The sequence below is a fragment of the Telopea speciosissima genome, chromosome 7 (assembly GCF_018873765.1).
Source record: "Telopea speciosissima isolate NSW1024214 ecotype Mountain lineage chromosome 7, Tspe_v1, whole genome shotgun sequence".
Lineage (NCBI taxonomy): Eukaryota > Viridiplantae > Streptophyta > Magnoliopsida > Proteales > Proteaceae > Telopea > Telopea speciosissima.
The window spans coordinates 22,296,284-22,309,015 of record NC_057922.1 but is presented as its reverse complement, the minus strand read 5'-3'; the positions used below and the strand labels follow the sequence as shown (position 1 = coordinate 22,309,015).

Genomic DNA, 12,732 nt, shown 5'->3' with positions numbered 1-12,732 from the left:
GATAAGATTCAGAGTAATAATATCACAATTACTGAAGAAGGAATGGGAGGCCATACTTCTCTAACCACGTGAGTCTCATTTTTAATTAATTATATATTTTTTTGGTAGAAGTCTCATTTTTTATTTTTAGGCCCAACTACCTAATTATGGATAAATTCATTAACGTGGTGGACCCCCACAGAATAGTAATTGGAAGACAGTATGCGATAGGCCAACAAGCGGTCACACTGCTTTTCAACTGTCTGATTTCTACCGTGAGGGGTTATCAAAATAAAATTCCTACCGTGAGGGGAATTTCTTGGGTAAAGTAAGTTGATTCCAATACGATGTCTGAAAGAATCCCTTTTGGGGTCCATAGTAAGGGCGTCAATTGGGATGGTTCCTGGTAGGACTGGTCTTATCTATCGGTACTAAAAGTGTCAATTTTAGTACCATTCCATTTAGTTAATAAGACCAAACTTAGATGCTAGTTTCGATTATCAATGGGCTGAGATTGTACCAGTTCTTTAACGGTTCTAAGCCTATTAGAAAAAGAAAGGAAAACTATAATTTCTAACGAGATGATTTCATTAGTAATGTTGTGGATGTTTTCACTATAATAAGATCTAAAACATTCTTTTTCTTTTGAAAGCCATTTAGAATAAGAAACTATTATGAATTGAATTTTATGGTTTTAATTCTTCAATTTCCTTAAGATAATAAACAAGTCCATATACAGTTTTAATGCTATCATTAAACAAATTTGAATACTTAACTAGTATTTCAGTAATGATAACATTGAGAATCCCATCCCATAACCATCCTATCTCTTTTATTATTGAATATTAAAATCAGATACCGATATCATCTCAATTTTAACGGACGGTCGCTGTACAAATTACATTTTTTTTTCTTTTAATGGTAAGATATAAAGTATACAGATTGTATATACCGGTTACGTGATCCAAACATCGCAAGAGAGACAGTTACGATAGGGGACATGAAGCGGCTTCCAATTGGCTTCCGGAGATACGTAAACGTTTCGGATTTTTCCTTCAAAACTACCCACTTTCCTTTTTTGCTTCTTATAGCAATATCCTTCTTTACCAAACAAAAAACAAAAAAGCAATATCCTTCATTCTTATCGGATATCGATTACACACGACAAGTCCCAAGGTAATAAGATACTACTCAAAAACACAATCCATCAGCTTGAGATCTCTTGAATCTAACGGATCCTATTCGCTTATTTTACTGAATATTTTGACTTCGAAAGTAAAAAAAAAAGGCTGTCAGAGTAAAGGTCGGAAGCTGAGGTACGTGTTAGAAACAAAACTGACAAAGTGACAAGGCCGAAACATCTGCTCTTCTTAGTGAGACTTTCTCTCCCTCTGTAGAAAGATGTATTCGATTTGAAGAATTTCTTCTCTGAAATCTAAATGGGAGATCATGAAACCCCAAGCATGGCGAGAGAAGGAGAAGAAGAGGAAGAAGATCTGCCTCTGACTCAGCCTCTACTGGAGAGCCAGCACCACGTACTGCTTCGTCGATCCGCCTCTAACGCTACTTCTCAGGTTGCAATTGTGGGCTCCAATGTCTGCCCCATCGAGAGCTTGGACTACGAGTAAGCTTTCACTGAGATCTGCACAGTTTTTTTTTGGTTTGATTCTTCATTCTGTGATTTGTTTATTTGGATTGCAGATTGGTTGAGAATGATTTCTTCAAGCAGGATTGGAGGAGCCGCGACAAGAGCCAGATTTTTCAGTATATATTCATGAAATGGATGCTTTGTTTTCTTATAGGCCTTCTTGCCGGTCTTGTCGGATTCTTCAACAACCTCGCCGTCGAGAATGTTGCCGGAATTAAGTTTGTCATCACATCGAATATGATGTTGGAGCATAGGTGAGTCAGTCTTCTCTTTCTTATATCTAACTAAATTCCGTTTTAACTGCTCTGTCTCTCTTCTGCTCTGTTCTGGTATTTCTTTCTTGCTTTTTTTCCCTGATCGACAGGTTGGTGAAAATTTGGATAGGTATGCGATGGCTTTTGCGGTGTTTACAGTTTCCAACTTCGCTCTCATTCTGTTTTCATCCATAATCACTTCTTTTCTAGCGCCTGCAGCAGCTGGTTCGGGTATACCTGAAGTCAAGGCTTATTTGAACGGTGTGGATGCTCCGGGAATACTGTCTAAGCGGACTCTGTGCGTAAAGGTTTGATTTTGAGGCGCCTTAGAGTTAGTTCTTTTGTGTTTAATGGATTATTTTTCTGGTCCTGATTTTTTCTTTTTATCAAATCAAAGGAAATTTTATGCAAATTAAATGTGAGAAATATATTTTTATCTAGTTTTGGGATGTTGAGAAGATCTGCTGTTACTGAAACTCGACTATGCCATGTTTTATCCTGATAAGATGTTTTTGCTGTGACAATTTCAAGTTGATTCCCAATCCCCTCCAGAATGTAACTGATAAGAAACGAAACAGAATGAAGATGGAGAGACTGGATTAATGGTGTTTTTCCTTGTATTGGTTAGGATGAAGACAGTGACTATATATAGCTTTACAATTACTATAATTCCCTTCCTCAAATCAAGCCATGACAGTTGGCTGAGATAAAGACAAAACTAAAATAAGAAACTAAATCAACTAAATGGGTAAACTAATCCTAGATAATTACAATCACATACAACTAATGAGATATGTACAGAGGAGCTAATGGTGTGAATATATAGAACACGTGATTGAAGCAATCAACGAGATTGAAGCAATCAACCTTCAATCACAAATCTCCAATGCACGTCTGGCATTCCTCTAATACCCCCCCTCAAGTTGGAGGGGGTTGAAAAAATGTCAACCCGCCCAACTTGCGAACAAGTTCTTTGAAACGTGCATGGCCCAATGGTTTGGTAAATACGTCTGCTAGTTGATTGGTAGTGGAAAGATGAGCCGTGCGAATGAGGCCCCGTTGAATCTTCTCACAAATAAAGTGACAGTCCAACTCGATGTGCTTGGTTCGTTCGTGGAAGACGGGGTTGGCCGCAATATACAAAGCTGCTTGATTATCACAGTAAAGTGGCACTGGTGGATGGTGGGGAGTTCTTAAGTCAATTAGGAGATAAAGCAGCCATTGTATTTCTGCAGAGGCATGCGCCATGGCACGATACTCTGATTCTGCCGAAGAGCAAGAAACTGTGCTTTGTTTCTTAGAACGCCAGGAGATGGGACTATCACCAAGGAGGATGCAATATCCTGTAGTAGAACGGCGAGTGAACGGGCAACTGGCCCAGTCAGAATCTGCATATGCTCGAAGTTGTAGAGAACTTTGGACGGACAGAAAAATCCCGTGACCAGGGGTTGTTTTGAGGTAACGTAATATATGCAGCGCAGCATCAAGATGAGGACGTCATGGCTGCTGCATTCCATCACTCCTGATCTCGCTACTAGCGTCATCTACGCTGAATCTACTTCAGTCATTTGGCTTGATCTGCAGAACCGTTTCTCTCAACCCAACACCACCAAAATCTATCAAATCAAACAAGCCATAGTTGACTTGAAGCAAGACAAGCTTTCGGTCTCAACCTATTTCACAAAGTTGAAGACACTCTGGGACGAATTGTCCTCATATGTATCATTGCCAGAATGTAGTTGTGGTGCATCAAAGAGCTTGCTTGCTTTTCTACAGCAAGATCAAAGCATGAAGTTTCTTCAGGGTCTTCATGACTCTTTTGCTCCATTAAGAAGTCAGCTCCTTCTACAGGATCCTCTTCCGGCTGTTACGAAGATATATTCTTTAGCCTTGCAAGAGGAAAAGCAAAGAGAAATCACTGCTGGTCATTTTGAAAAGCCAGAAGTTTCTGCTCTTCTCTCACATAAAAATGCTCCATCATCATCCACTCAACGTGGACAAAAGAATCGTCCTCACTGTGAACACTACAATATGGATGGCCACACCATCCAAACCTGATACAAGATACATGGATATCCAAAGAAAGGGACTGGGACAGCCCACTGTGACCATTGTGATAGAGACAGTCACACTATCACCACATGTTATAAACTATATGGGTATCCACCAAAGAGAGGCAATATCAGTTCTACACAGCCTAAGGGCTTCCAGGCTACTGGATCTGCAGATACTCCAAACCAAACAACAATGGGTCATGGCAACTCTCCTCTCACGGCATCTCAATATGCCCAAATTCTTGCCATTCTACAGCAAGGTAGCAATTCTCAACCCTCTGTTCAACTAGCAGGTACAACATTATCCTCTATTGTCACTTTAGACAATGAATGGGTCATAGACTCTGGTGCAAATGAACATATTTGTTCCCACTCAGATTCACTTAATTCCATTACAACTGTTTCTAATTCCCTCATTGTTCAATTACCCGATGGTTCACAAGTGCCCATTACCCATATTGGATCACAGCATTTTACATCTGATTTTTAACTTAATAATGTGCTACACGTCCCATCTTTCAAATTTAATTTGATGTCCATTTCCAAAGTTACAAAATCTTTAAATTGTTCAGTGACCTTTTTCCCTGACTCTTGTGTTTTTCAGGACCTGTCAACGAGGAACACGATTGGACTGGGACATGTTCGTGATGGGCTTTATTACCTTGATCGACCCACCAGCCTTTCTTCAGTCCAATCATCTCCTTTGGATATTTGGCACTGGAGGCTTGGTCACCCGTCATCTTCACGCTTACAACAAGTTGCGCAATCTGATCCTTCCATTGTTATTTCCAATTCTGATGTGTGTAATATTTGTCCGTTGGCCAAACACACACGGTCTTCCTTTCCCATTAGTTTTACTCATACCACCTCTCCTTTTGAACTAATACATTGTGATATTTGGGGCAAGTTTACCATTCCTAGTTTATCTGGATCTCATTATTTTTTAACCATAGTTGATGATTACACTCGTTGCACTTGGCTATACTTAATGAAATTCAAATCTGACACCAAAAATCTTTTGACTGCCTTCCTTGCCCTTGTCAACACACAATACAACTCTAGAGTAAAAATCATACGTAGTGACAATGGTATCGAATTTTTGGACAAGGATCTCCAGACTACCTTTCAAAGTCTTGGCATCGTCCATCAAACTAGTTGTGTTGGGACCCCACAACAAAATGGGGTGGTTGAACGTAAACACCGACATCTACTTGAGGTTGCCCGTGCCCTTCGCTTTCAGAGTCACCTACCCCTCAAATTTTGGGGGGAATGTGTTCTCACTGCTGCTTAACTCATAAACAAACTTCCTACCCCTACAATTTCTGGGAAAACACCTCATGAGATGCTCCTTCATATTAAACCGTCATACACACATTTACGGGTTTTTGGCTGTCTAGTGTTTGCTCACAACCACTCCCCCAATCGTCATAAGTTTGATCCTCGTTCTAAACCAGGAATTTTTGTGGGTTATCCATTTGGACAAAAGGGGTATCGTATTTATGACCTAGCAACCAACTCTGTGTATACTTCTCGTGATGTTATATTTCACGAAACTGTCTTTCCATTTCGTGATGTATCTCCCATCACTGTGCATGGCTCACCGCCCACCTCTCCACCTGTGTTACCTGTTCCAATTGCTGATCATTTTGGCACACCATTTGACCTTCTTGATGCCACCTCACCATCTCCAATGGCTGTTCCACCTCTCGGGTGACCCACCCTCACCTGCCCTACCATCACATTTGACCTTCTTGATGCCACCTCACCATCTCCAATGGCTGTTCCACCTCTCTCGGGTGACCCACCCTCACCTGCCCTACCATCACCGCCCACTGATACTCTCACCAACCCATCCCCATCCATTCCCCCTTCACCCCATGCCACCACGACACCACATGCAATTCAACCTGTTGACAACTCTCCCTGCTTACCACCACGCACTCGTCGCCCTCCTGGTTATCTTCAGGACTATCAATGTAATATTGTCCACACAGGTTCCTCGTCTACATCTGACCTCGATGCAGGGACTGTTCATCCCATCTCCAACTATTTATCATATCACCAGGTATCTCCTTCTCTCTCTGCTTTTCTTAGTTCTGTTCATTCTCATAATGAGCCTACCACTTTTGCTCAAGCTGTCCAAGATCCACGCTGGAGAGATGCAATGGCCGCGGAAGTGGCTGCTCTCGAACGGAATGGCGCATGGACTGTCACTACATTGCCACCGAATAAAAAGCCCATTGGCTGTAAATGGATTTACAAGGTGAAATTCAAATCAGATGGAACAGTTGAATGTTATAAAGCTCGTTTGGTTGCGAAAGGGTTCACCCAGACTGAGGGTTTGGATTATCATGAGACATTCGCACCAGTGGCTAAACTAACTACAATTCGTTGCCTCTTAGCTATTGCTGCCATTAAATCCTGGTCGCTTCATCAACTTGATGTCAATAATGCTTTTTTGCATGGGGAACTTCATGAGGAAGTTTACATGACCCTTCCACCAGGATACTGCAAACGAGGGATGGCCGAGTTTGCCGTCTTCAAAAATCTCTCTACGGCTTGAAACAAGCCAGTAGGAACTGGTATGCCAAGCTATCTATGGCATTGAGTGAGGCTGGGTACATCTCATCCACTGTTGATCACTCTCTCTTTAGAAAAACAGGTCCCTCCGGCTCCTCGTTTGTCCTTGTGTACGTCGATGATCTATTGATAGCTGGGGATGACATTACAGAAATTACATCTTTGAAGCAACATTTGCATCGTCAATTTCACATCAAAGATTTGGGGGACCTTCGATACTTCCTTGGAGTTGAAGTTGCAAAGACGGATCGGGGCATTTTTCTCTGTCAAAGAAAATATACATTGGACATCTTGGCCGATATGGGGATGACAGCTTGTCGACCGGCTCACACCCCCATGGAGCAGCACCTGAAATTAAATCCGGATGATGGCGAATTATTACCCAATCCCTCCACATATCGGCATCTCATTGTTCGCCTTATATATCTCAATTTTACACGGCCGGACATCAGCTATTTTGTTCTTGGCTCTTAAAGCCATCTTCATAGCACGAACCCAAGTGCCATAGTTGTCTCCATTCAAAGGTGGAGAGACAAGAACAGCAGTAGGGCTGTCGGAATGGTGAAGAGAATAAGGATTTTTGAAAGGGTCATTTTGCTGAGAAACTATCTGATATGAAGAGGCTGTAGAGCCCTCCACGAATTATAAAAAAAAATGGTTCAGGCCCTCTGCTTTGATACCATGATAAGAAACGAAACAGAATGAAGATGGAGAGACTGGATTAATGGTGTTTTTCCTTGTATTGGTTAGGATGAAGACAGTGACTATATATAGCTTTACAATTACTATAATTCCCTTCCTCAAATCAAGCCATGACAGTTGGCTGAGATAAGGACAAAACTAAAATAAGAAACTAAATCAACTAAATGGGTAAACTAATCCTAGATAATTACAATCACATACAGCTAATGAGATATGTACAGAGGAGCTAATGGTGTGAATATACAGAACACGTGATTGAAGCAATCAACCTTCAATCACAAATCTCCAATGCACGTCTGGCATTCCTCTAATAGTAACCTTTCCATAATTAGAATTTAAAGTGCCTAAACTGTTCTGAGATAATTTGTTTCAGCTTTGAGCCTGTACATGAAAAGATGATTTTTCTTCCAACTAAGATATGTAGATGTTTATTTTTGGAAGACGAATGTGATGCAATGGTCTTATCTGTGATTCTGAATACTGATTTAGTTGTCTATAGAGTTGTTTCAATCTTATTTTTGAAGTCATTCTTGCTTTCAGCCTCCAATTTTCTTATACAGAAGGCATGTAAAAATTCCTTCATATATATTTTCTGTGCAGTTCTGTAATATGCAGTTTTTTTCTTCTCTTTTATCCAAAAGAAACACAAGATTTGTATGGGGTTCCTTCTATTGAAAAGCTAAATGACTGAAACTTTAACTAATAAATTACAGATTATTGGTAGCATTACAGCAGTATCTTCATCACTAATGGTGGGAAAGGCAGGACCCATGGTGCATACTGGTGCATGTATTGCATCATTACTAGGTCAGGGTGGGTCCAAGAAATATGGTTTAACATGGAGATGGCTACGTTTCTTCAAGAATGACAGAGATAGGCGTGATCTTGTAACCTGTGGATCAGCTGCTGGAATTGCTGCTGCTTTCCGTGCACCTGTTGGCGGTGTTCTGTTTGCTTTTGAAGAAATGGCATCATGGTAAATTCCCTTCAGTAAATTTTCACTTATTTGTTCATTCTTTCATAGCATATCTGCTTTTCCTACTTGATTAAATCTAATTTCTTCTGGAAGCCTAGAGTTTTCTGCTTATTCATTTATTGGTTCTAACGGTGCTTATTGACCTTTTGGATTTTGGTCATGCTGCTAAATGCCTCAGAGTTGTGAAAGCTTTGAAGTAGTATTAAGCTAGGCTAGAAGGGGGAGGGGGAGTTTGTATAGATTGGGAAAATCGTTTACATTAGAGGATGTGGTATTAAAATTGCAATTTGCATAACAAGGATAGACATGGGGACCTTGAAAAACCTCTCTTCTCCTCCTTTGTTAAAGAAACTGTAACTAAACCTGTACTTGACGACCAGAACCTTTGAAGAAGAAGAAGTAAAGTGAACCAAGAGAGAGAGAAAGAGAGAGTACGATAGGAGAAAAGGGGGGGGGGAATCCTAGGCCATGATAGGATTCAGAATTATTCCAATTTTGGCCTAGACCCACAATTTATATTAAAACTAGAAACCCATTCAGAGTCAAATTACAACCACAGTAAATAACCGATAAAGTAATTAATCCTAACTAACAATGACTTAACTAGACTTATCACAAGCTAACTCTAAGACTAACTCAATCGATATAACGAAGACTCCCACACCTTCTCATGGTACACTTTAACAAAAACATATATCCATGCCGTGTTTAGCTGGCTCAATCGAACAGAGCCAGAAAGTTTTAATAAAAAAGGGATCTTCCTTTGGTGAGTATTCTGTAGTATATGTATCTCTATATGATCATGGTTCTGATCCACATATATCCAATTTTTTGGGCCTCTAGAGGAGATATTTTGGTCCCTTGATGCTCCACCAATCCATCTCAATACATGTTTATATAGCCAAAATGATTGTTAGGTATTTGGTACCATATGGATGTCTATTTGACACATGGTTCTCATCCACATATATCTATGTTGAATTATTTATCCACCCGTGTCCCCCTTTGGATAGTCTGCCGTGTTAGAGCTCCTATTTGATATACATATTGTTTCCTCCCTTTCCTACAAGGTCGGCCTTTTAGAGGAAGCGGTTCCAACATGGTATCAAAGCAGGCAGGGGTCACGGTATCGGGTCCCCCTGGGAGCGGGCAAGTGTTGAATTATTTATCCACCCGTGTCCCCCTTTGGATAGTCCGCCGTGTTAGAGCTCCTATTTGATATACATATTGTTTCCTCCCTTCCTACAAGGTCGGCCTTTTAGAGGAAGCGGTTCCAACAATCCACTTTTTTTTTTTTGCCTCTCTAGGATATATTTTGGTCTCTTGATCCGTTTATTACGCTCCCTATCAGATATTCTTAATCACCTAACAAAATGACATCTTTCCTATTAATTTTAACTAGAATGGTGTCTGCTGGTGTAGGATTCTTCTAGGCAGAATTATCTTGCTATTCTTCTTGTTATAGAAGTTGGTACATCCTTTGCAATTGTTTCTTTTTTCTTCTATTTTTTGCAATTAGTATATGCCCTCTAAATTGCTCGTTGCTACTATATCAGCTAGTTTGTTTAGCTCCTTGCTATCATGCTTTTATGAATCTTTTGACATGCATGTCATGTATTGGCAATCCTTTCAACTTCAACAAATTTTTCTGCAGGTGGAGAAGTGCCCTTCTTTGGAGAGCATTCTTCACAACAGCTGTGGTTGCTATTGTTCTCCGTGCTCTGATTGACATTTGTAACAGTGACAAGTGTGGCTTATTTGGTAAGGGAGGGCTTATAATGTTTGATGTAACCTCAGAACATGTTTCATATCACCTTTCAGACATACCTGCTGTTCTACTTCTCGGAGTTATTGGGGGTATATTGGGAAGTTTTTATAACTTTCTTCTGCAGAAGGTCCTCCGAATTTACAATCTAATCAATGAGTGAGCATTGATTCTTTACCTCAACCATGACTTTCCCATCCAAAATAAAATTTTGAACTCATTTTGATGTTTGTCCATCTTCCAGGAAAGGACATGCTTACAAAATACTTCTTGCTTGCTCAATCTCCATATTCACATCCTGTTGTCTATTTCTATTACCGTGGATTGCATCTTGCCGACCTTGCCCGGCTGACACATCAGAAGCATGCCCAACAATTGGAAGGTCGGGTAACTACAAGAAGTTCCAATGTCCTCCAGGTCATTACAATGACCTCGCCAGCCTTTTCTTCAACACAAATGATGATGCAATTAGAAACCTTTTCAGCAAGAACACAGACGATGAATTCCACTACGTGTCAATCCTCATCTTCTTTGTAACTTGCTTTTTTCTTGGTATCGTGAGTTATGGGGTTGTGGCTCCTTCGGGGCTGTTTGTACCTGTAATTGTGACAGGGGCAGGTTATGGGCGCTTTGTTGGAATGCTGATGAAGTCACACTCAAATCTCAACCATGGCCTCTTTGCTGTGTTGGGTTCTGCTTCCCTTCTTGGTGGATCAATGAGGATGACTGTGTCCTTGTGCGTTATTCTCTTGGAACTGACAAATAATCTGCTATTGCTGCCCCTGATGATGCTGGTTCTTCTTGTGTCAAAGACTGTAGCTGACGCTTTCAATGGCAATATTTATGACCTTATTATGAAGTTGAAAGGGTTTCCTTACCTAGAAACTCATGCAGAGCCATACATGAGGCAACTGTCGGTTAGCGATGTTGTCACAGGGCCACTTCAGGTCCTCAATGGCATTGAAAAGGTCAGCAATATAGTACATGTCCTAAAAACCACGGGACATAATGGGTTCCCTGTGATTGATGAACCTCCAATTTCAGATTCCCCACTATTGTACGGTCTAATCCTCCGCACCCACCTTATTGTGTTGTTAAAGGAGAAAGCTTTCTTGCCTACCCCTGTTTATATAGGAATTGATGCCACAAAGCAGTTCTCAGCTGATGATTTTGCAAAGAGGGGTTCAGGTAATAGTGACAAGATAGAAGACATAGAATTGACGGAGGAAGATATGGAGATGTTTGTAGATTTGCATGCATTTACGAATGCTTCACCCTATACAGTCGTAGAGACAATGTCACTTGCAAAGGCTCTCATACTTTTCCGGGAAGTTGGCTTGAGGCACCTGTTGGTGGTGCCCAAGGGCTCCAATGTAAGTGATCCTGTCTGATTTGTTTTACTTACTATGAATTCTGCCATCTAGGGATGAGATAATCTGACAAAACCATTGGCAAAATTGCAATTTTTCTCTGACAAACAAGTGCCTTTCATGATGGTCCCACAAGATCTAGTTTATCTGTCTTAAACAGAAAGAAATGGATAGCAGTTGAGGAAATTTTTTTAATGTGCCACCACCCAAACACTTCCTCTTGTGTCCATCCCATGGGTTCCACCTCTTAATGTGGTCATGTGCATTAGTGTGCTAGTGGTATTCACACTTCTAAGTTATGTCTCTTTCATCTATATGACTATATTCCACTGTTGGAGATGTTTTGGATGAACTTGCCTTTGTATGGTGATCATTTCTCTGCCTAATTGCTGTTACTTCTGTACTGTTATGATGCAGAGATCACCGGTCGTTGGCATATTGACGAGGCATGATTTTATGCCTGAGCATATTTTGGGTTTGCATCCTACCCTAGCAAGAAGCAGATGGAAGAGATTAAGATTTCGGTCCTGCGGTTTAATTAAGATTTTTAGGGCATCTCAGGCAAATCTGAGAGCCCGCATTTGAGTTTGTAAATAGTGACCCTTTTAGAGTTCCACAAAGTACTTTATTTATTGTAGCATCGATATCATCCAGTCTTTTCCTCAAATCCGTTATCTTTTCTGTATATAGTGACCCTTCTGGAGTTACACAAGGTACTTTAGTTATTGTAGCATCGATATCATCCAGTCTTTTCCTCAAATCCATTATCTTTTCTGTATAGCAAAGTGATATATCTGCTAGAATCAAGTGCAGAACTCTTTCAGACTTATTAGAAAGCAGAGGAGACAAGGAACGATAAAGAATCAACCCCAATATGGGTCAGAACAAATGAACTGCTGGCCCTCAATCACTCAATGGATAGATACAGATAAAAAATTATGTTTCACAAATAAGCTATGCCTCTCCAGCCTCCTCTGTGTACAAAATCTTGATGGATTGCTGAGCTGAATTTTGTGAATGTCAAATTCATATTTGCCTCTTTCAATTGGGATTTGTGCTCATTCCTTGCATTTTGCTCATTAAGAGTATCTTACTTCAAATTTTAGTTTTAGTTGATTAAGACCCTATACTAACTGTTTTGTTCAATTTGTATGGCTGATGCTCTGTTGACTACCCACACGGAGCATAGACAATGAGGGTGTCTGACTAACAGAAGGTCTCACCTTGTAGTTTCATGCCAAATCTGATTCCCTCCATCTGTCTATTCCTGAAAGATACCAATTTCATCTACTATTTTGATGATTAAGGAAATGTTAAGATTATGAATGCGAGGGAAGTGTCAGTGCTTTTGCATTACCATTTCAGCACTTGGTTTTATGTTCCTTTTTTTTTTTTCGTCCTCTT

At 40.4% G+C, this 12,732-nt stretch overlaps 1 protein-coding gene across 2 annotated transcripts; it reads left to right on the top strand.

Annotated features, from left to right (window-relative positions):
* Positions 1-1,364: 1,364 nt before the first annotated feature.
* On the top strand, positions 1,365-11,995 carry LOC122668107 (putative chloride channel-like protein CLC-g). 2 transcript variants are annotated; one of them, XM_043864676.1, is made up of 7 exons: positions 1,365-1,603; positions 1,681-1,881; positions 2,012-2,189; positions 7,931-8,193; positions 9,848-10,117; positions 10,203-11,331; positions 11,746-11,995. In XM_043864676.1, exons 1-7 carry the CDS (start codon positions 1,419-1,421, stop codon positions 11,911-11,913), a joined length of 2,394 nt encoding a protein of 797 aa, XP_043720611.1. In that variant the 5' UTR covers positions 1,365-1,418; the 3' UTR covers positions 11,914-11,995. The 2 variants fall into 2 exon arrangements, with proteins under 2 accessions (XP_043720611.1, XP_043720612.1); XM_043864677.1 differs by lacking the exon at positions 1,365-1,603 and having other exon boundaries at positions 1,742-1,881; positions 1,992-2,189.
* The last annotated feature ends 737 nt before the right edge of the window (positions 11,996-12,732 follow it).

Coding starts and splice junctions, on each gene's coding strand:
- LOC122668107 (XM_043864676.1), top strand. CDS start 1,419: ATGGGAGATCATGAAACCCCAAGCATGGCGAGAGAAGGAGAAGAAGAG. Junction 1,882..2,011: donor AATATGATGTTGGAGCATAG/GTGAGTCAGTCT, acceptor AAATTTGGATAG/GTATGCGATGGCTTTTGCGG. Junction 10,118..10,202: donor ATTTACAATCTAATCAATGA/GTGAGCATTGAT, acceptor TCCATCTTCCAG/GAAAGGACATGCTTACAAAA.